Below are 24,599 nucleotides of genomic sequence, written 5' to 3'. Positions count from 1 at the left end.
AGATGTATTTGCCTACTGGTGGCGCACCATTCAGCACGTTATAATAAGCAAATAAATAAAATGTGTGACTTAAGCACTGTCTCCTCCCTTCCCGGAAACGGATTCTTGACTTTTGGCTTTTTTCTCTCTGATCATTTTAACTCTGGGACTTGGAAGCTCTCGTGTCAGCAAACAAAGCCTTTGGCAGACTCTTTTCTCCCCTGTGTCATGAGCCAGTGATCCAAATTGCCTATGCAAGAGGCTCGGAATTCCCTGGGTTAGACTCGGAGGTCCTGCATCGGTAACTACCCCGTTTGGTCATTGTCCAACACAGTTCCTTGGATCAGCCAACACAGTCTGCATGAGGTCTGTCTCTTCACAGCCTCCATGGCTTTGTTTTCTAACACTTGGCTGCCTTCTCACCACCTCTCTCCACACATCTTCATGCATCACTTCCACGAAGAGCCAGCTCGGTGCTCAGCCTCTGTAGGAGGGTGTCCACAACACACATAAATCATGCAACCACATCCAGGAAGCATCTACTTTGCACAAAGCCATGAGGGGGACACAGAGCCATGAGGGGGTTACCAAGCCATGAGTGGCCCCAGTCAGGATCTCAGGGAGCTTGTGACTGGCTTGAGAGGCAGGGTAAAATGGTAAAAGATGCAAATAACACTTCAGAAAATGGAGGCTATGTCACACAAGAGTTTAGAAGTTATTCCCCACCAAACTGGTACTGCTTTGTATATAGTTATTGCTTCACTCATCTTCATCTTTCTACGTGCTCCTGATAGTTTATCTGGGAGCTTTCACGCTTGAACTGGGCTGTGACCCATCAGAGAGAGGCATCACAAGTCTAGTTTATAAGAGCCTTTGCAGAAGGAACATGGCAGCAATTCCTGTTTTCTACCCACAGTTAGGCCAGTTATGTGGGAACAGTCCCTGTCGTTACATGCAGGGCTTGGCCGCATGGAGTTAGCATAGCAGAGGGGGTAAATGTTTCAGCCCCAGAGTTAGACTGTCTGGCTTATATACCAGTTTTATGGCTTCATAGTTATATGACTTTGAAAGTTACTTCATCTCTTTGTGCCTCATTTTCCTCAAGTGCAAAATAGGGATGATAGCAATACCTACCTTTTAGAGTTGTTATGAGAATTAAATGAGTTAATTTTTTTAAAAAGCTTAAAAATGGTACCTGGCACATAGTAAAAACATATTACTATGTGGTCCTCATGACTGAGTGATTCCCACCTTTTAGAGGTTTTCTAGTTGATTCCTATTAACTGGAGCTGTCTTATCCTTATAAGTCATCAGTTTCATTAATCTTCTCTGCTAGTAAATTTTACAAAACCAAAGTTTAAAAACTTGAGCATAAGCATTTCCCCTGGAATACTGGAATTGTTGGTATTTTGTTATTTCTACCTGGACATTTTAATAGCCAACAATGGCTTTGAAAAGAACGAGGAAGACATGCAGCGTCTGTCAGTCTCCATATTGGAGTTTCTGTTGTGTTTTTGTTTCCATGTGAACTTGACTTTTTCTAAAGTTTATAAGCCTTTTGCTCCATGGTGAGATTCAGCAACAAGTTTCTGTTCCAAAGAGCAATATTTGTCCTACTTGAAAATCGACCCTGGTTTCCATTTTCTTTACAGAGAAGTTGCTCAATGCTTTGTGATTCCAGAACGTGGTTTTAGCTTGATGTTTCCGCAAATGTAATTTTTTCATGTTTGATCATTTTGAAAAACTATTTAAAAGCTGCAGATATAGCACATTGTCCTTTGGCTTTTGTTTTGTTTTGTTGGTGGTTTTATTTTTTGTTTTGTTGATGCTGAGTTGCCTTTAGTTGGTCTTCGTTTGAGATAAGGGGTAGAAAATATTAGGAATTCACTAGAAATATAGCTCTGATCTATAGACTAGGATCCTAGACTGCAGAAAGTATTTCTTCCTTGTTGAGAAAACTGTTGATTCCCCTTTCCTTGAAATGTTAAAGTACAGGGCAGTGGTTAAGAACACAGATCTGGATAGAATCCTGGCTCTTGTGCGTCCACTTGTGTCACTTTGGACTTGTTACATAGCTTGCCTAAGCCTCAAATTGCCCAGCTTTGAAATTGGGACACCTGAATTCTTGTAAGGACCAGATGAGACCTTGTAATTCTTATAAGGATCACCAAATGTTCATGGCGATCCTGAACAAACACAAGCTCGCCAACATCCATGACTGCTGTTTTGCGGAGGTCTGACCTGAGAGTTTCTATGAGGAACTCTACCTGGCTCTTGAAGTTTTCTTGAAAACAAAATGTGCCCCTCTTGAATGGAGGAGATTTCGTGTGAAAATATCTGTAAAGTAACCAAGGGTGCTTACTGAAATCACTCTAGAAGGGGGGAGGAACCATTAAAAAAAAAAGAATTCAAATTTAGAAACTTCACCTTCGAAAAAGGTTAATTTATCATTTTCTTGACCACTTTCACAGCCAGTCAAATGAAGCTGGGGTGCTCTTTATGTAAGTTATGCAGAGAGTACAGAAAACAGGTATTAGCCTAAAATAGTGTCCAAAGCCTCGGCTATATATCAAGATTGTGATGAAGGAGAATTCAGATCACAGAGAATATTTTAGAATGTCTTCCCTCTGTAAATATTTTTAAAAGCCCATATATCTTTAAAATTATTTCTTTGATAGCTTAGGTTGAAAGTCTAGGGAGTCTGGCAGTGGAATTCATGCTAAAACCAGAAGACCGAAGGTGATGGCGCTGGCGGTGATCGCTCTGTGTGTGAAGATTTTTCCCCACCTCTCCCCGAAGCCCTGAGCCACTTTAAGGCCTGCGGTGATGGCAGGCTGCCAGCTCTGGGAAAAAAAAAAAAACCCTGCAGTTTTCATTTGAAATCAGAGGATGACATTTAGACACTTCTTAATCTTGCACCAAACACCTCAACTATCTAGTTACACACACACATCACACAAATGCACACATGCCTGTCCTTCTTCGGGCAGCGCCAGTGCTGGGTCCAGGCTCTGTTTTCTTCAGCTCCGTCTCACTGTGTGGGTGTTTCTGAACGACAGCATCTCTATCCAAAATGCATGAAAGGACTCTTTAGCCAACCAGGATTTGAAAAATGAATCGCTGGTTCATGAGCATCATTTTACAAGTGCTTTTTTAAGTCCAGAAATACAAGAAATCATCTGTGCAAAGGACAAAGGTCTCAAGGTAAGTACTCTTAATGTGTTGAGATGGAGTCCCCGAGTGGTGTTATGGTGGTGTCAGAAATCAAACATGAAAGCTGTTACAGAAGTGATTGTCTCTTTACTTGCGATCTGTAAAACAGAAGACTTTGTTGTATTTCCAAGAGTAAAATTACTTTTGAACTACCAAGAAAATATGCAAAAATTATGCTATGGCCAATGAAAAATTTTTTGGTTTTGATTATTTTGGTGGGTTCCAATTATATATGTGTGTGTGTATATATACAAATAGTGCTAATTTTTGCTAAAGATTGTTTGGAAACCATATGTTATTATCAAAAGTACTTTTTTGTTTATTTGTTTGTTTTTTTGGCCCTGCCACACGGCATGCGGGATCTTAGTTCCCCCACCAGGGATTGAACCCAGGCTCCCTGCAGAGGAAGCGTGGAGTCCTAACCACTGGACCGCCAGGGAAGTCCCTGGAAGTATTGAATACTTTTAAATATATGAATACTTTTAAGCATTTAAAAATTTCTCCAGGAGCTGAAACAGAGTATATGTGATGATTTGATTCTGAAAGAGTAAGGATCATTACAATTTGTCAACTCTCAAGCTTAAAAAAGGTGGATACAATAGTATATTTTTGATTACTTAGGCCACAGAACAATTTGTCATGCCTTAGGCAATGGAGACAGAACCGATCTTGGAGTCAAGCCTACAGCTCTCTAGCTGTGTGCCTTGGGCAGGTTATTTGAGTAACTGTCTCTGTGTCCTCAGAATCTTTGAGTGGGCACTGAGCTTAGGGCCCCAGCCCTTGAGGGAGTGAATCTTGGGTGGGCAGGGACAAGGGGAGGGGAGTGGGGAGATTTCAGGACACTCAACTGGGATGTGAGTCAGGGCGCCTGGGGATGGGGTGGTGGCACCGGTGTGGTCCAGGACAAGCTTCTCCTATTTCAGAATCTTGCTCAAGGCTGGCCCAGGAAGGGAGGAGCCTTCTGTAGGAGTTCTGCTTGGTCATTGAGAATTCAGATGACCCCAGCGGAGGTCGTCAGCATTTTGAGTACCGGTGGAGGCGAGTGTGGCTCCTCCAACCCTTGAAACATCTGTTTACTCTGGCTGGACTCTCTGGGGGCAGATTGACCCAGACAGCTCCCACCCTGCAGAGGGAAAATGCAGTGTTTTGTTTCCTAATACCAAAGCTGCTTTTTTAGGGTGAAGAATCCAAAATGTCACCACATCATTATCTGCTCAGGAAAGTAGTTCTAGGCCCTTTTAACAGACCTGGAGAATCTACTTCTTATGAACTTCTAAAGACATTTTGTTCTTCTGGTGGGCTGCTGCTGGGTTTTTTTATTTTTTATTTTTATTTTATGTTTATATTTCAGCTAAAGAGCAAATGTTGGCAGATCAATTGTGTTATATCAATTTTGAAAGATAGTTGTTAGTTAAGGAAGTTGTTGTGTTAATGATTTGACTCCCTAAGCTGACTGTATATTATGCAAATGAGATACAGAGGAAAACCTCACCTATTCCAGCTAATCGAAATATTCCATTTTAGTATTTCCAAATACATCTATAAGAAAACAGAGTATGCTCACGGAAAAATATTTTGGGAGCCTTTAAGGAGTTGATAAGACTAATTTATAATGAACACAATATGGGGAAATGTAACAAAATCCAATTACTCCAAGCCAGGCAACACAGAAAGTTCTAAAGCTCCTCATTTATCCTTTTATGACAGTTGTGCAGATTGTGTGTTTGCACAAGGATAGGATTTGTGTACAAGTCTTGAGTTCACCTCTCACTTTAAAAGAGGCTAAGTGGCTTCATCATAAGTGTTCATATCTATAGATGATTTGGAAAACAGGTTAATCCGATTACAATTGTTAAGCTCAGTCTCTGAAAAAAAATTTAAGTTCTTTTTTCAGGGAGAGGCTTATCATTTATACAATTTGTGAGCTTAACATTTATCTTCTTCTCACTGCTAGTACATATAAAGGCAAATTTCAAAGTAACATCAGATGATAGTGATTGTGTTCATCGCCTTTACATCTCCTTTTAATTTCTTCTCTTTGCTCGTATGTCCTTCACAACTAAAGTGTAACTGTCCTTAAAACTGGTGAAATTTGAATATATTCTGTGGATTGGCCCTATGTCACTGTCCTGGTTTTGTTACCATACTATAGTTATGCAAGATGTTGGCATTGGGGAAACTGAGTGAAGGATACAGGAGACCTCCTTGTACTTTTTTTTTTTTTTTTTTTAACAACTTCTTATGGATTTATACTTATTTCAAAATTTTAAAAAATTGTAATGTAACTGTTCTCTAGAACATTTATCTGAGGTCTCTTGTGCCTAAGCAGGTAGTTCAATAAGGTACTTTTGCTCAGTACGTGACTTCCATGTATTAAGTCCTGTAAGGTTTTGTGGGTAACAGATAATTGCCTTGTAAATGTAGATGCTCCATGAATGCTTCTTGAGGTCCAGGGTCTCTAAATCACCTTGCTAATGGGGAAGAGAGACTTTTGGTGATGAGGTCTGTCTACTTACTCAGGTCATGCCCTTTGGCCCTACCAACTTGCCCAAGCAAATGGACCAATCCCTGGGCTCTCTTAAATACCAGGGGCAATAATGTTGAGAGCTAGCTGACATTCTTTGAGCCCCTAGTATGTGCCAGGCTCCGTCATGCCTTATACTCATTAAATCACTTAAGCCTCAGAACACCCCAGGATGGCACGAAAATGAAGCAATTTTAAATGTGGCAAGTTTAAATGATCATTAAATAATGTCCCTACTTTCTAAAGAGTTCACTCTACTAGGAATCTTAACGAAAGGCAATGGATCCTCTCAGCTAAACAAATAAACACAAAAATTTCCTTTTGATTTTTAATGCAAACAAAAGAAAACTTTGAAATTATCTAATCATTCCCTTCTGAGAATAAATACTGGCACTTATCCATGACCCCTGCTTGTTGCTAACTCCTGCTATGTTTAGGATTGAAAGAGCCAAATTTCAGATCACGTGTTTTGGTAAATAGCTCAGGGTGAGAATAATATTTACTATCGGCAGTAAGCAGGTTTGTATTGTTTCAGATTGGTGACGTGCGGGGGTAGGGGGAGAGGGTCAGAAGCAAGTTCCAATATCATAGTGAATCACGGTACAACGTGCCTGCCAGCAAGAAGCTTTCAGATGTCTCAGCTACATTAGGAGGAGGACCGCATTCGCTACCTGTGCTCAGGGCTGCTCGAGCAAGCTGACCAGCCTCCCTCTGGCGCTCCCATTATAGGGCAGCTGCTCTCCACCACTTATTGGGACGATGCAAAGTGAGGAGAGCAGAAGCCTCATCCGGGCTCAGTCACTAACTAGGTCATTGATTCTTTTTTTTTGGCCATGCCATGCAGGATCTTAGTTCCCCAGCCAGGGATTGAACCCGGGCCCCCTGCATTGGGAGCGCGGAGTCTTAACCACCGGACTGCCAGGGAAGTCCCTTTTTTTTTTTTAAATTAATTAATTTATTTATTTTTGGCTATGTTGGGTCTTCGTTTCTGTGCGAGGACTTTCTCTAGTTGCGGCAAGCGGGGGCCACTCTTCATCGCGGTGCGCGGGCCTCTCACCATCGCGGCCTCTCTTGTTGCGGAGCACAGGCTCCAGACGCGCAGGCTCAGTAGTTGTGGCTCACGGGCCTAGTTGCTCCGCGGCATGTGGGATCCTCCCAGAGCAGGGCTCGAACCCGTGTCCCCTGCATTGGCAGGCGGATTCTCAACCACTGCGCCACCAGGGAAGCCCAGGGAAGCCCAGGGAAGTCCCTTTTTTAAAGTTTTTTATTGAAGTATAGTTGATTTACAATGTTGTGTTAGCTTCCGGTGTAGATCATTGATTCTTAAAACATGTTCCCAAGACCAGCAGCATCAACACCATCCGGGGACTGGTTAGAAATTCTCAGGCCCTACCCCAGACCCACAGAATCAGAGACTCTGGCGGTGGGACCAGCGATCTGTGTTTCACTGGGCTTCCAGGTGATTCTGAGGCCAGCTCAAGCTTGAGAACCACTCGGCTAATTTACCTTGGGTGATCCTCTTTCCAGGCTTCAGTTTCTTCTTCTGTAAAATGGAAGACTTATATGTAGTAAGCTATTTCTAAGGCCCCCTCTCTGAACTCCAAGGCACACGTCCCAAGCTGTCTAATTCTATAAATCTGTGATGTAGATCTACACATCTGGAAGTACTGTATAGTGCATGAGGGGACAGGCTCTGAAATCGGACTGCCTGGGTTCAGATCCTGGTGTCCCCACTTGGTAGCACTGTACACCCAAGCAACCTACTGAATTATCCCGTTCGTTGTGTCTTCCTCCATAAAACTGAGGTGATAACACCTATGTCCTAAGGAGGTTGTGAGGAATTGATCTAAAACGTGCAGAACAGCACCTGACACAAAGGAAGTAACTCATACCTCAGGTATTAGCAGACCTGTCTCTCTCCACCTAAAGAATTCTGGAAGTTTGAAGATGGGAATTGTAGCTATACAACTTTATTTCCTACACATGGGCTATATATTAAAAATACTCTTTAGCACTTGCTGAAGAAATAAGATAATAAATTATACATGTTGAAAATGTTTATTCATAGGAAGGCTCCACACTGGGGTATGTCTAAGGATGGCATGAAAACTGAATTTTTAAAGAATAAGCAATCATTCTTTAAGAAGGCATTGGTTGTCATTACAACTCTGGCAGTGAGGCTGCATATAAGACCTGTGATTGCTTCCATGTTATAACTAGAAAAAAATTAATAAAATGAGTTCAGACTTACCTGTATTTTGGGTTCTTTTTAACCATTTGATTATTGTCTACCCATAACAGGAAGGAAACTAATATGATTGGGTGTCTGTTAGGTGGCACACACCATGATGGATGTTTCATAAGGGTCACGTCAATTAAATCGGACGGTAACCCTGTGAAATAAGATGGTCCTGACTTTAAAGAGACTGAGGTTGATTGAAATGAAAGTTCTTGATCACATAGTAAGTTATAGATCCAAGATTTGAGAGTAGGCTTATCTCAATCCATAATTCACCCCTTGGCATCACTAACTTAACTATTTGTTATACTTTTAAAACATAAAACTAAGTTTTCAACAAATGAGACATGGACGTCTTTTGCTACTTCATAAGCACAACTGGACAACGCAGTAGCTGTCAAGAGCTCTAGCATGTAGAGCACCTTCTGAAGGGCACTGGGAACCTCTCACCATCAAAAGCGCTTCTTTTATTTGCACCTACAAAAATCAGAGGACCTCACCTAAGCCTGTGCTTTGATCATCATTCTCCTTCTCCCTGTGTGGGCCTTCGGATGAGAAAATGGCCAGCATACTTGGAAAGGTACCAAGCTGCCAAGGAGGGGAAGCCACACCTGGGTTTTCTGCCTCACAGTAGAGAAAATCGTACTATTCTTTACTGCGTCTCACCTTCCCATCTCCTTCTCATGATTTTATTCAAAGTGAAAGCAAGTTAGGATACACAGATTATCTACTGAGGGTTTTTAGACTTTGACTCAGTTAATACTTAAAATATAATTCTATTCTGTCCCTTAGAAAAGCTCTATTCTACTTGAAGAGTACTTCTTGTTGTAGAAAAAAAGTCAAGAAATGTTTTGCTTTTTTTTTTTTAACCTTAATTTGGAGGTATGGCAACATTCTTTGGGCACAGCTGTGGTATTACACCCTGGGAGTACATAAGAATCACTTTAAGAGAAAAAACCTAGTGCCCTGGTCTCACCCTCCAGAGAATATGCTGTTTTTGAAATAGCCCTTGATTATTGTTTAATACCTTGATTTTTGAACACTTGTAGGATTTTGTGTAGCATCTTTACATAGTGGAACATACTTGGTGCCTTTGAATTTGCTTATATACTATTATTGTCCCTGATAATATAACTAAATTACTTTCAAGTTTCTTTCTTTTTTTTTTTTTTTTTTAATTTTATTTATTTATTTATTTATTTATTTATGGCTGTGTTGGGTCTTCGTTTCTGTGTGAGGGCTTTCTCTAGTTGCGGCAAGTGGGAGCCACTCTTCATCGCGGTGCGTGGGCCTCTCACTATCGCGGCCTCTCTTGTTGTGGAGCACAGGCTCCAGACGCGCAGGCTCAGTAATTGTGGCTCATGGGCCTAGTTGCTCCGCGGCATGTGGGATCTTCCCAGACCAGGGCTCGAACCCGTGTCCCCTGCATTGGCAGGCAGATTCTCAACCACTGCGTCACCAGGGAAGCCCCGAAGCCCCCAAGTTTCTTTTTAATTTGGCTGACTTAGTAGAATCTTCACTCTGGTAATTTTCATGAGGAGTTTAGAAAAGAGTTTAATGATAGCAAATATTTATTTTCTGTTGGCCCTTGAAGTTTAGAGTTGAAAGTATCCTCAGTGGTTAATGGTCCAAATCCATTCTTTACCTGTTAGGATGTTGAAACTCAGTCTAGGTTGATTCTTTGAAATGAGGGAGGAGATGACCAGGATCCCAGGTGCAAACCTACTGGTACCAACCCAGCCATCTCCACACTGGCGCCTGAGGGCTGGGGAATATCCACCGCCCCACAAATGCACTCTTCATTTTACCATTGGCATCAGACCCAAATCTTCATCTGGTCTCCTTACAACAAAATTGGTCAGATCTCATGTGGATCTCAAGGGGCCCTCTTATCCTTTCAGAACAAGCCGAAATGTAGAGACTGAAGTGGCTTTTCCTACAAAGCACCTCACCCTGGACTCCAACCTGATTTCTGACTAGTTCTAGGTATAGTATTCTATTCCTTTTTTGGGGAGACTAATTTTAAGTGTTTGAGGTCTCTATTTTATCATTGACCCCATAAAGCTTTTCTTCTTTGAGGTGATAGAGTAGCGGAGGCTGAGGGAGGGGTTAGCACGGTCTTGAGCTCCCCTGGAACAATGGTTCCCACCTTTATGATGCAGAAAAATCACCCAGGGAGTGTAGTTACCAATGCTCATTCTGGGTTCCCATCTGTAAAGATTTCGATTTAGTGTTCTTGGGCAGGGTCCAGCAATCTCGTTACTTATTGAAAATATAAGCTGATGGTGATTGTATTAACCAGCTCAGGCTGCCATAACCATAGACTAGGGGGGCTTAAATAACAGATATTTGTCTTCTCACATTTCTGATGGCTGGAAGTCTAAGATCAGGGTGCCAGCAGGGTAGTTTCTGGTGAGGCCTCTTGTCCTGGCTTGCAGATTCACTCTGTGCAGAGTGGAGAGAGAAACAGGTATCTGTTGTTTTTTTCTTCTTTTGTATTATGTGAGTTTCCAGTGTACAGCACTATAATTCAACATCTGTATGCACTACAAAATGATCACCTCCATAGTCTAGTTGCCATCAGTCACCATACAACTGACCCCCTTCACTCCTTTTACTTATCCCCCAACCCCCTTCCTCTCTGGTAACCACTAATCTCATCTCTGTATTTATGAGTTTGTATTTGCTTTATTCGGTTTGTTTGTTTTGTTTTTTTATATTCTACATACGAGTGAAATTATATGGTATTTGTCTTTCTCCTTCTGACTTATTTCACTTAGCATAATACCTTCAAGGTCCATACAAGTTGTCACAAATGACAGAATTTCATTCTTATTTATGGCTGAGTAATATTCGTGTGTGTGTGTGTGTGTGTGTGTGTGTGTGTGTATCACATCTTCTTTATCCATTCATTCATCAATGGACACTTAGGTTGTTTCCATATCTTGGCTGCTATAAATAATGCTGCAATAAACACAAGGGTGAAGGGTGCATACATCTCTGCAAATTAGTATTTTCATATTCTTCAGATAAATAACTAGAAGTGGAATAGCTGAGTCATATGTTAGTTCTGTTCTTAATTTTTTGAGGAATCTCTATACTGTTTTCCATAGTGGCTTACCAATTTACATTTCCACCAACAGTGTATGAGGGTTCTAGCCTTTTCTTCTTATAAGGACTCCAGTCCTATCAGATTAGGGCCCCAACCTTATGACCTCATTTAATCTCGATTACCTCCTTAAAGGCTCTATCTCCAATTATAGTCACATTGGGGGTTAAGACTTTACCATATGAATTTGGGGGGAGTGCACAATTCAGTCCATAACAGTGCCTTAGGGGATGTTGAACCACACCTGGAAAAATGCTGGTTTAGAGTATGTGTAACTGGTGTATGTGATCACCAGTTTCATTCATCAAATATTTGGTTTACAACACCATTATAACAACTGATGTATTAAAATTTACAAATAGATTAAATAGAGGAAATTTTTTCCCCATTTTTTTAATTGAAGTATAGTTGATGTACAATATTATATGTTATAGGTGTACCATACAGTGATTTCTAATTTTTAAAGCTTATACTTCATTTATAGTTATTATAAAATATTGGCTATATTTCCTGTGTTGTACAATATATCTTGTAGCTTATTTTATACATTATTTTTTGTACCTCTTAAGCCCCTACTATATATATGCATATATATATAAATAACCCTATATGGCCCCTCCCCCTTCCTTCTCCCCACTGGTAACCACTAGTTTGTTCTCTATATCTGTGAGTCCACTTCTTTTTTGTTATATTCACTAGTTGTATTTTTTAGATTCTACATATAAGTGATATTCTACAGTATTTGTCTTTGTCTGACTTATTTCATTTAGCATAATACCCGCCAAGTCCATCCATGTTGCTGCAAATGGCAAAATTTCATTCTTTTTTATGGTTGGGTAGTACTCCATTGTCTATATATTCACCACATATTCTTTATCCATTCATCTGTTGATGGCCACTTAGCTTGCTTCAATAGCTTGGCAATTGTAACTAATGCTGCTATGACCATTGAGATGCATGTAACTTTTTGAATTAGTGTTTTTGTTTTTTGGGTATATACCCAGGAGTGGAATTGCTATGTCAAATGGTAGTTCTATTTTTAGTTTCTGAGAAACCTCCATACTGTTTTCCACAGCGGCTGCACCAATTTATATTCCCACCAACAGTGCACAAGGGTCCCCTTTTCTCCACATCCTCGCCAACACTTGTTATTTGTGTTCTTTTTGATGACAGTCATTCTGATAGGTGTGAGGTAGTAGCTCATTGTGGTTCTAATTTGTATTTCCCTGATGATTAGCGATGTTGAGCATCTTTTCATGTGCCTCTTGGCCATCGGCATTTCCAGAGGACCTTTTTTATTTTTTAATAATATCATGAAATGGGATTTATTAAGAAAAGAATACCCTGCTCTCTAGCACTTTCTCATCATGGGGTTTCCAGAAAAGCATCCCAGAAGAAAGACATGGGTACCAGCTTGTCCTCTTTTGGCTTGAATCAGGGTTTCCTAGGCCTTGCTCTGCTCTGGGCCTCACCCTGAATGTCTAGGCTCACCTGTGCTGAAAACATGTGGCCTCGTAAACACACTTCAAAATTGTGAGGAGAAACGTGAGCAAGCTAAGTAGCCTGAAGTTTGTTAGACTTGCTTGATCCATCTCAGTCTGGAGGAGCTTTTTCCCTCAGGGAAGCTTTTAGCTTTCTGCTTTTCTACCACATCAGGATTAGGGGCAAGTAGTTGGTTTTGTTTTTCTATCCCCCTCACCCATTCCCTCCTCCTCACGCTCCAGAGGAAAGAGATCATATATCAGAGATGTTTCTTCTTCAAAAGGACTTGGGTACATTCACAAATCCTTGTTGAGGCCTCTGTGTATTAAAACTTTTATCTCCAGGGTTCAGAAAGAAAGAAACACTGGGCTGGGGTACAGGATGGGGGTTTTTTTCCCCTTTCTAGGAAAAATGCTGATGATTAACTAATGCCTCTAGATATCTTCTTAAACGCTCAGTGTCAAAATGAATAAATGCTCTTCCCAGTGAGGGGGACTGCTTATTCCTTTTTTTATTTTCTTACCCATAAACCCAATTTTATAGCCCTTGTTTATTTTGGTGGGGCTAGGATCTCCAGTTCTAAGTCTTAACTTCTGTCCTATTATTTTTTAAAAGGTACAACAAAACCAATGTTCTATGAGATTAGGATATGATATGTGAATTTTAACATTTACAGTTGATCTTGGCTTATCTTTGAGAAGGGTATCAAAAACGAATCCTGACTTCAGTCCTTGTAAGGGACCCTCAAGTGTTGCTGGACAACTCAGTGTGTCACTCTTCCAGGGCTGTGGTTTTGGCCTTACTGTCCCAGTATTTTTAAATGTCAAAAACTATGACGCCGAGTTACCTGGGTGTTTGTTTTAGCAGAATTACCAACTCGACTGCTTCTTCCACCTTAATTCCTCCATAGAGACCCTGCACAAATTCTAACATTTATTGATATGTTCAAGGTTTGTGAAAGCACTAGTAGAATAAAGACTTTAATTAATAGTAAGAGTGGCAAACGAAAATAAAAGCTAATGAGGTTAAATGGTAAAGACAGTTCCAGGGACTTCCCTGGCTGTCCAGTGGTTAGGCCTCGGTGCTTCCACTGCAGGGGGCAGGGGCTTGATCCCTGGTTGGGGAACTGAGATCCTGCAAGCCTCGGCATGGCCAAAAAATAAAATAAAACAAATTTAACTCAGTTATCTTTAAAAAAAAAAAAAGACAGTTCCAGTTTCTTGACCTGCAATTAACATTCTCCCCACCCCGCTACTATAAACATTTTTTCCTTACTCCCTTCACTGAATCTTTCCAAGATGGTTTTGGTCTTATGGTACATTTTTTTGCCTAATCTTGTATAAAGTAACAAACAACAAGTGATATTTTTAATTCTTCATGTTTCACTTTTATATGACTTACAAATTGAAGAGAAATACATTTTTCTTACAACATCATTTTCTAGTAATCTGGTCGTTCTAGAACTACTAACCTAGTATACAGTGTAGTGTCCAAGGGTCCATGAGTGTGACACAGAGTCAACTACTTCCAGGCTCCAGAGCCAGGCAGGTCCTGTAAAAGAGTGAATGGAGATGAGTGTGATACTAAAGGGAGTGGTGCTACCAAATGTAAAATAGATAGCTAGTGGGAAGCAGCCACAGAGCACAGTGAGATCAGCTCGGTGCTTTGCGACCACCTAGAGGGGTAGGATAGGGAGGGTGGGAGGGAGGGAGAGGCAAGAGGGAAGAGATATGGGGACATATGTATATGTATAGCTGATTCACTTTGTTATACAGCAGAAAGTAACACACCATTGTAAAGCAATTATACTCCAATAAAGATGTTAATAAATAAATAAAGGGAGTGGTGAGGCCTGCAGCAAACTAGAAAGCGCACAGCCAAGGTGAAGGGAACAAGCTTAGCCCCACATGTTGCTGCTGAGTGTGAATACAAGGCTAGTGGTGACGGATGCTTATTGGTTTTTTTTTTTTGACACCTCCTCCCCAAGCTGAAAAATCTGGATTTATATGTGAAATATCCTGATCTTTACGGGTTTTTTTTTTTTGCATTGCTATTTTTGAAATAGCCTGATTTTTAAAATTTGGTTTATCAATTCAAAAAATTTAAACCCAGTGTTGACAAATAACAAGTCTTCAGGTCACACTCTGGCTGCACAGCCTCAGATCACAACTTCTGGGGGAGTGTTCAGGTCGCACCAGGCATCCCCAGTGGTTCTATTTATCAGGCCTGACTTCCTTCCCCAGTCTCTCCCAGGACCACCAAGTCTTTCATTATCATCAGATCTCTCACCTCCAGCCCCAACCTCGGCTCCCCACACAGAATCTGAGATGTACACCTGAAAATAGAGCTGAATTCCAATTTCAGACATTGTCAGGTGGGTTAAGGTATCTTATCACAACTTCTGCCACATGAGGAATTATAGATAATTTAAAGCAGTTTCCCTATACAAAGGCCATATGCTCCTGGTTTTTGTATCAATTCATGGTTTTCTGACTATAATAGTGGGGACCACATTTAAGATTCTTGAGTTATATGAGAGCCTCAAGAGAGACTGTGTAGTTAAGAAGTGGGTCATTGTGTCGACACATCACCCCAAACCATGGAATCTTAGATTCGAAGATTTGGAAAGCATTCTTTTTTATTTTAATTTATTATATTGAAGTATAGTTGATTTACAATGTTGTGTTAATTCCTGCTGTACAGCGAAGTGATTCAGTTATACATATATATATATTCTTTTTCATATTCTTTTCCATTATGATTTATTATAGGATATTGAATTTAGTTCCCTGTGCTATACAGTAGGACCTTGTTGTTTATTCATTCTCTATATAATAGTTTGCAAAAGCATCCTTGAATGCCGTAGGCTCCAGAGTTTTCACTTTACTAATCTAGAAGGAATCTGGAAACCAGAGAGGTGAGTGACTTGCCGAAGGTGACCCAACTGTCTAGGAGAACTGTGATTCCACACATCCCAGCTCCAGGTCTGTGTCCTCTCCATGCATCATGTTACAAGCGCTGAATGATGACTTGGATTGAACAAAATAAGTTCAGCTTTGGGGGTGGTTTTTACTATGACATCACTAGGATGATAAGCAACCGTCTTTGTGAAAAATCTAATGCCCCAGTATTCTCAGAGCAGCTTTGTTCACTGGGATTTACATTTTGTCATGTCCTGATCTGCATAGACTCCTAAGCAGGTGTCTTATGTTTGGAGCCACACTGGCACCAGGAATTTGTCCCTGGCTTTGGGTGTCCTGAGATGGGTGACTAAGTGGTCCTGGGAAGTACTCAAGGCTCACGTGTGCGCAGTCAGTCCCTAAGTCCCCTAGTAGTGGCACCACCAGCTGAGTGGAACGGCCCCTCCTCCAGGCTGTCCTTTTCTGACCACTTCTCCTCTTCAGGCTCCTTTGATGTTCCTTTTCATCTGATTATACCTAGATGAAAACGCCGGGCAGGGAAGTTTACGTTGTGATTTACTGTAACCACACCTTATAAGCCGCTCCGTCCAAGTGGTTGCACAAGAACAGTCATGGTTACTGCCCAAGCAGCTCTGCCCAGTGTCTGGAGGGGGAGAAAGAAAAGCCCAGAAGAGAGAGGCTGATGTGTGCAGATTAGAAGATGGGTCACCCAGAGTAGAGAAGGAAACTAGAAGATTCTTTAATAAGGGGGCAGAGTTACAGTAAACATAGTTAGTAATTGTGGTATGCAATATTATATTGGCAAACAAGATTGTCCAGAGAAAAATCTAGGTTGAATGATCACCATGGGCGTAATGCCAAGTACACCAGCCGTCTACGCTTTCGGGAAGTAAAATGATCTGGATGGTCTCTTCTGTCTGCCTGGCTTCCCCCAGCTAGCTTCCTCTCAGCCTTCAGATGTCAGTTCACGCACCCTTCCCACGGGGAACCTTCCCTGACCACCCCAAACCTGCCCCGGTCCCCCTGGACATGTTTTCACAGCCCCCCGTGCCTTCTCTGCAAAGTCCACATCTCACGTAGAGTTAATCACTTGTTCGTGTGATCGCTCAGTGTCTGTCTCCCTGGCCACACTCTGTGCCCTCTGAGGACAGACTGTTGTTGCTGGTTCAAATGGAGAGTTTAATGAAGGGGCTACTTCACTGAAGGTGGTGAGGCCATGGGAGCTAGCAAGGAATGTGTGACACCCAGAGACTGCGGCAATGGCGGGAAGCCTTAACCGCCATTCTTGGGGACAACCACAGGGACCCTGGATGGCCCAGGGGACACCGTGGAGTTAGGAGAGCCCAGTGAGAGCTGGAACCATGGAGGCCGGGCTGCCTCGGATGCAGCCACTGCTAAACCCCAGACCCCTCATCAGCCAGGGGGCAGGCAGGTAAGCCCCCATTTCCTTCTCCTCCTGCCTCATAATACTGGTGTCTCCCACTAGCCAAACCCAACTGGAAGCCAGCCATCAGGGAGCAGGGCGTGTGGAGAAAGACGGGGTGGGGAGGGGTCCGCACATGGGGAATCGCCTTCACATAAATTTTTAATTTTATTTTTAAATTTTATTTATCTTATTTCTTCTACTTTAATTGCACAAATAATACGTGTTCCTTAAAGAAAAGGCAGAAACTAGATCATAGTGGTAGTGAAGGAACTCCCCCATCATCCCACCTTTCCTGCAGCTCATATAAATGTTTGGGCTTTTTCTCCTTCTTTCTTTTTTTCTTTCATCTACTTATAAAGAACTTGGAATTTTTTTATTCAGAACAAACCAAAATAAATTTGGTGACACTTGTTTCTTGGCCTAATTAAGATTAACCCTGTAGCCTAACAGACAGCCCTATTTCCTTTCCTTTGTTCTGTTCACATAAACAAGTTACTTCATGTACCTCTGTGGGAACTGGGCATTAGGCAAGTGTTTAGACGCACAAAAACTCTCAGCAAGTTTGGCTCCCAGCTTGGATACCAAGTAATTAAACCTAAGATGAAAGGTGAGTCCAACAGCGCTCGATCTCTAAGACTGAAAAGGAAATATAAGTGCAGTCAGCCTCCATCAGCTTGATGTTACTGTCAGTGTGAAGTTACTATCCGCTTTCCGTATTACTTGAAGGGCAGTTTGAAAACAGGGGGAGAGACAGTTGAAAACAGAGCAAATGTTTATGGATGCAGTTCTTGTTACATCTGAGCTGTTGCTTCGTCACACTCGTCACGCTTGTCATTATTTATCTGATGCCTGTGCAGTCCCGCTGGACTGCAAAGCCATGTCCGTTCACTGAGCCCAGCACGGAACCTGTTAACTAGGCAGCCGGTTAGCAAGGCTGGGTTAGGGGTCGCTGCTCTTAGTTAACGTAGAGAGAAGGTATGGAGGGAGAAGGTCAGCAGGTCGTTGCTGTGTGTGCCAAAGTTCTGAAAGGCAAAGACCAGGACACATGGCAACAGACGGGTATTTAAGACCGTTGTAATACCATAACAAAGGCGGCAGCCTCATTGCCTTCTTTGGTTTTAAAAAAAAAAAAAAAAAACCTAGAAAGTACTAAGTCCTTTAGAGAGGAATAAGTTCTGCTTTCCTGGAGTGGGGTCTGTATTTGACCTTTTACAAATTTCTGCCTGAATGGGGTTGTCCTTGCGAATAGTTTAAGGAGACCAAACGAATAGAAGCTCCAACCACCCCACTTCAGTTCTAGAAATTAGATCGCCTCCCCCCGGGATGAATCCATTTGCTCTCAGGTCACACACCTGGAGGTTCAGCTGTCAGCCACTGTGACACTGAAGGTAGCCTTGAGATTGGGGGAAGAAGACTGATGGCGGTGATTCTAAAGGATGGCAGTTGCTGGAGGGAAGATTCAGAACAAGTTCAGGGACTGACTCATAGCCACTCTGGGTGGCTTGTCTATGTTTCCTCCGCAAGCTTACATCCTCATCACCGCTACTTTTTGATAACTGTCTCTCTGAACCCACCATCTCGGAGTCTACAGGATGGGGATGCAGCTGGAGAGGTCGAGCTGAGCCCTCCCCATCACTCCATCCTTTCGGAGCTGTGGGGAAAAGGCTGGCCAAGGGGGGCTGTCTCTCTCCTCTGCCAGGATGTGAAATGGTTTTGCAAGCTGGCGTAAGGGTTATGAACCTCCATGGTCGTCACCCTGAAACTATAATAGATTCTTGTTTTAATGATTATTTTGGAAAATACTGCTGCAGGATTTCAAAAGAGTCTCCAAGCCCCTTCTACAAGTTCAAGTACATTTTTTTTTAAAGAGTGTTTTCCAAAGTATAGATTGTGTTGAATGCCTTTAGTTATGAATGGATTAGATGTGTGTTATCTCCTGGAGAAAAATGTGTCTGGAAGCAGACTGCATTCTTAGAGGGATAATTAGTTCATTGTGCTTAGCACAGCGAGTCCTCCCATGGTGTCCTTAAAGATGGGACTGATCTAGTATTGAAAGCAAAAGACTATTTGTAACATATTGCTTGCTTGATGTCTAAAAATTGTTCAGTTCAGAAATAACTAAGACTTGATTTCATCGTCTCTGGACTGTAAAGACCAAAATATCCTAATAACAAAACAGCATGAAAAACAGAGCTAATGACTATCACAGAGATAGAGGAGTGAACCCACGGAGGACCTCCTGAAACAGCACAATTTTAGAGTCCCCAGGATGTGTGCCCTTCCAGGCCATCTTGGTGGTTTTCATGGCCGAGTGGTATATGATGGAGAGGTTAAATCGTGACTTGATTGGCAAGGTAAGGGTGAGCCGTGAAAGTGTTGTGAATTTGTGGGTTTGTTTTCTAAAGTTCTTACCATTATGCCTCAATACTGACATTTTCATGCAATGGGGGATGAGGAATTATATTTTCAGCTGGAAAATTTGAATACTGGTAACTATTGATTATTTATTGTTTGGTTTCCTGTGTTAGATTCAATACTCCAGGACTAACAAAAAATAATACTCCTTTCACTTACTATCTCCTAGACTTGAGGGCTTGTGTCTGCCTTAAACCTATGTCTTTTGCTGAGAGTAAACACTTCTTAAATTTGTGAAGACAAAGTCGCTTATCATTAAAATTATTTCACTTTGAAAATAGTCCTTGAGAAAGAAAAAAACAGATTAGCTCTTTTGTTTGTTTAGCAAAGTATATGGTTTGGTTTATATAACAATAGCAGGGCAGTTTATAGCTGGTGACATTTTCTGGGTTGAGAGTAGTCTGGACTAGTGTATAGAGATTTTTGATAAACAAAGACTGCACTGCAGAAGGGTGTTAGTACATCATATCTCACTTTCAGGAGGAAGGTCACCGTGTCCTCCTAAGGGACATCAGTGGGACAATGGGATGTGTGACACCTCCTGGTATGCAACCGACTTTAATGTTTACTTTTATTCTGTGGCATGTGCTTAGAAAATGTAATCTCATGCTTTTTTCTTTCAAAGAAAAGAGTTCTAACAGACTAAAAAAAAAAAAAATGAGTGTTTTGTCAGTGGCCTGTGCATTAGAAAACAGTTGGTTTTACCATTTGTATTGGGAAATGTGTCACAATGGCAATATCTTAAATCACAAAATAAACAGCTCCCTCCCCTGCCCCCTCCGCTCCAGGCTTTAAATTGTTGTGCTCCGTATATAAAATATTAGTCGTCGCTTGAAATACCCCTTATAACTTCTAGCACCTTTGCATCTGAAAATGTAAGATGATTGTCTCAATCTGCCTTACCTGGATGATATAAAGCAAAATCTTTCCTTGAATCTGAAAAATGTACGCATGCCTTTGCCCTCCCTCCTTCCTTTCTCCGGGCCATTCTTTCATCCTTCGTTGCCCAGCTGCTTGGAGCTGTTGCCTGGCCGCAGAGTCAGCCAAGTCTGTCCGCTAGGTCAGACCGTGCTAAGCCCCCAGAGCTGCGTGTTATCTGTGCTTCTCTCCGCAGACTCACAGCCCTGCCACACAACCCCATTCCCACCTCCTTCCCAAGCACCCCTGTGGACCCTCAGAAGGAGGCTCGGGCGGACGACACCACTGTGGCAGTGACTCCATAAGCCTTCCCAGGGGACGTTAGCGTTTTAACTGACGACTTTTACCTTAAACCAGATAGAATTGGTTTCTCATCGTGGACTTGCAGGCCCTATGGCAGATTTCCGGGAAGGGATTTTTTTCAATGGCAGGGCTTTCTGGTCTTCCTCCAGTTAGGCCACAAGACTGGCCTGCAGTTGACTCGATGGCTGGTTTGTGTCCTGTGGATGCCCCACTCCTGGCGAGGATACCTGTGAGTAGCTCCTGTGCTTCCTGTAACCAGCGTTGTGAGGGAACTAACAAGAGCTGCGTTCCAGTGAGAGTGTCTTTTCCACCTAACAAGGCATAAATGTGCATTTATCTGTGGCCAGTCTCACTATCATTTAAAAAGAGATTTTTGCTGAGCAAAAACAATCTTCTCACCTCCCATTAATATTGGCAAATAAAATATGCAGCCAGAAGCGGCACTAGTATTTGTTCCTTTTACATGTCTTGGGATGGATTTTGCTGCATGCACGAAAGTCCAGTAGCAAGACAGCCGGGCACCTGCAAGACCTGCTAATTGCCCAGGGTAACCCATGTGTGGGATGAGATGGGAGGGCCTGGAGAGCAAAGCCATCGCAGAGCTGAGGTGGGGCGATGAGAGGCCTGAAGAAAACACTGAAGAGCTCCCCTGCTCTCTGGTGGGAAAGAACCTTGAATGTTGCTCAAGAAATGTAACTTTCTCCTCCCTTTCCTTTCCTCTCTGCTCTTCTGTGTCTGTATCATCCCTCCCAGGCCCTATGCACTACTCGTCTGTTAGCTCATTCAGCAACAAAATCTACCTGATGCTCGTCTCTTCTATAAAACATTGTAGTGTTTGCAAATAACCTGCACACATCCTCCTGTATACTTTAAATCATCTCTAGAGTATGTATAATACCTAATACAATATATACCTAATATAATATAAATTCTATGTGAATAATTGTAAATACAACGTAAATGTTATGAAGTTGCCAGTGCACAGCACATTCAAGTTTTGTTTCTTGGAACTATCTGGAAATATTTCTTTCAGAATATTTTCCATCTGCAGTTGGTTGAATCCGTGAATATGGAACCTGCAGATACAGAGGACCAACTATGCTTGATGCTGGGATAAATATAAAGACAAAATGTGTGTGTGTGTGTGTGTGTGTGTGTGTGTGTGTGTGTGTGTGTGTGTTCCGGGCTCTGCAAAAGCTTAAAATTTAAAAAAAACCTAGATTCAGAATTCTATGAACCCTCCATGTTTGTGGATGCAGGATAGGGTGGTTCCTTGCAAGTGATCTGAAAGGTCTTTACTCATACAAGTTGATGATTTTGCTAAAGCAGTAATCACAGGTGAACAAATGACTGACTCGTGGGACATATATGGCCTGTGCTGTCACTTCAAAGCTGCCCTTCAAGCTAAGTCACTTGTCCAATGTAGAAGTTACAGACTGCCCAGTAGCTACACTCAAAGTAGCTTTGCTGTTTTTGTTCACTTGTAATGTACACAGCATCTCTCAGAAATGGCTTTTTTAAAATATGTTTCTTGGCCACCAAAAAAACAAAAAGAATCCAAGTACAATAAAATTTTATTGGAAGATAAAGGAGTTAACTTATCTGCGGATACGCACAGAAAACAAATGAGTCAATAAGAAGCCAAGAGGGAATTCCCTGGTGGTCCAGTGGTTAAGACTCTGCGCTTCCACTGCAAGGGGCGCGGGTTTGATTCCTGGTTGGAGAACAAAGATCTGCATATGCTGCGTGGAGTGGCCAAAAAAAAGAAGCCAAGAGCCTCTGTGTATACCACCCCATCACAGAATTTAGATCTTTGTGTCTTCCACATGAATATCAAATCTACAGCATCGAAAGGGTCCCTGCTCCCCAAGCTAATAATCCAGGGTAGGAGAGAGACGATTAGAAAATAAATATAAGACCACGTGACACTTACTCTAGTTGTAATAAACAGTCGTTTAGCAAATGGAAAGAGCAGTGGGCTGGAGTGGTTGTGGAAGATTAGATGGGGCTCATAAGATTTGACCTGACCCTTAGTTCAGCAGAAATGGAGGACTTGGACACGGGTCTGGGGAGTGTCATTTCGGGGGGCAAGAGAGATCACTGTGGAGGACAGAATAGAGGACTAAGAGAGTCCCCACAGCCCAGGGAGGGCCCTTCCTCTCAAACTACCTTTTCAGCATCTGTGACTTAGTGATTTCCATCAAACTGGTGAGTTTTGTGGGGGGAGAAAGAAGTTGCCTTCTGAACTGATTGATAAATTTCCACCAAAATGGCCCACTGATGTAGCCCCGCATATGTTCAGCCTTATTTGAAAGGAAATAGGCATTAAAACAAATTATCCTATTATGTTGTTAGTTTAAAATCACTAAATAGGCATGATAGAAATAGCTGTATTAAATATGATCAGCTAATGTTATTTTCCATAACCACCAGTGAATGCTTTAAACGGAACTTCTATTTAAAGGGTTTTGATGCTCTGAAATAGTTTACTTTTAGGTGTCTATACATGGGCATAATCCATACTTTGGGTTTTAGCTCCATGGTGCAGTGGTATCAGTTTTCAAGAATATTTTTGTACTCCTGAAGACCTTCATCTGAAGAACTCAATATCTTTCTCAAATAAGAACCTTTTGAATCTTGATATAAAAATAGATATAGCATTTTAAGAAGGATGGGTAGCCTTAGGGAAATGGAAACCCAGTATAATTCGAAGGTCTCTCCTACCGAAGTGTGGGAGTAAGATCATTCTGTCTTTACTACTTAGTATTTTTTTAAATTAATTAATTTATTTATTATTTATTTTTGGCTGCATTGGGTCTTCGTTGCTGCACGCGGGCTTTCTCTAGTTGCGGCGAGCGGGGACTACTCTTCGTTGTGGTGCATGGGCTTCTCATTGCGGTGGCTTCTCTTGTTGTGGAGCACGGGCCCTAGGCAAGTGGGCTTCAGTAGTTGCAGCACATGGGCTCAGTAGTTGTGGCTCGTGGGCTCTAGAGCACAGGCTCAATAGTTGTGGCACACGGGCTCAGTAGTTGTGCCTCACAGGCTCTAGAGCACAGGCTCAGTAGTTGTGGCGCACGGGCTTAGTTGCTCCGCGGCATGTGGGATCTTCCCGGACAAGGGATCGAACCCGTGTCCCCTGCATTGGCAGGTGGATTCTTAACCACTGCGCCACCAGGGAAGCCCACTACTTAGTATTTATGAATATAAAGTCACAGAACTAAACTGTTTTCCTAAGAAATGCCTGTAAGTTTACGTTTTAGGTATTTGTCTTCAGATAGATTCTTCAATACTGTTTTTAAAATACTCAAGCTTAAATGTATTCTTGTGTAACTTCATGTACTTAAAACTGTATTAATTGTCTCATTAAGGGAAACTAAGGATTCAAACTTCCTTCAACTGTGTGTTATTCTCCACCCCTACCCCCAAACTTCACTTTAAAACTTATGTGAAAGATGTGTCCCTTTCCCTTGAAACAGACAAAGTTCGGGAAGTGAACTTGAAAATATGGGAGCTCTGAGACCTTGCCGCTTTTGTGGACTTTAATGAGAACCGTGGCCAGAGCCAGGAAGGTAGAGCCCAAGCAGCTGTAGGCGAGTGTGGGTTGTATTTGATGTTCACAAAAGAATGGCAGTCGCAGGGTGTTGCTCAGCGAAGTGTGCATTTTCAAGTTACCCACAGTGGTGTCTATTGTCCTGGTTCTCAGCTGAATGATGTCATGTTTCATTTAAGGCTCTTAGTGATGCTGAAGTCTGTGGTCTGCACACCAGGGGGAAAAAGGCAGGGAGAAAGTTGCCAATCAGGTTTTTGTAAAGCCTTTGTGTGTTGGGTTTTGAGAGATAAAAGCTGACTCATGCAATATTTCTACGGAAGGAGCTGCACAGACTAGTAAAGGCTTCTGGTTTTACCTGACTGAGCTCCCAGTGAGGTCACTGCATCAGCTGAAGGCAGACAATGCGGCTCAGTCTGGGTAGAGCCCAGGTAGGTGCAAATGTGGATGTGCCCGGGGAAGCCATGCCCCACACCCTCGGTCCTTCCCCCTGGAGCAGCCGAGCCCATCAGCCTTGGTGAGA

General features: G+C 42.1%; 1 protein-coding gene across 9 annotated transcripts in view; it reads left to right on the top strand.

The window, feature by feature from the left end:
- Positions 1–24,599, top strand: part of PLEKHG1 (pleckstrin homology and RhoGEF domain containing G1) — a 225,932-nt gene that overhangs the window by 100,971 nt on the left and 100,362 nt on the right. For 3 of the 9 annotated variants that reach the window (XM_082405446.1, XM_082405445.1, XM_082405447.1), the window contains one exon: positions 9,857–9,941. The exons of 4 other annotated variants lie outside the window; for them this stretch is intronic. Coding sequence is in view for 1 of the 5 variants with exons in the window: in XM_082405441.1 (XP_082261567.1) it covers positions 24,518–24,593 (76 nt within the window). In the remaining 4 variants the exon portion in view is untranslated. Of the gene's footprint in view, positions 1–9,856; positions 9,942–23,584; positions 24,594–24,599 lie in introns of those variants that run through there. 2 more of the 9 variants (XM_082405440.1, XM_082405441.1) reach the window with 2 other exon arrangements.

The sequence above is a fragment of the Balaenoptera borealis genome (genome assembly GCF_965194805.1).
Source record: "Balaenoptera borealis genome assembly, chromosome: 9".
Classification (NCBI taxonomy): Eukaryota; Metazoa; Chordata; class Mammalia; order Artiodactyla; family Balaenopteridae; genus Balaenoptera; species Balaenoptera borealis.
This window is presented reverse-complemented; position numbering and strand designations above follow the sequence as displayed.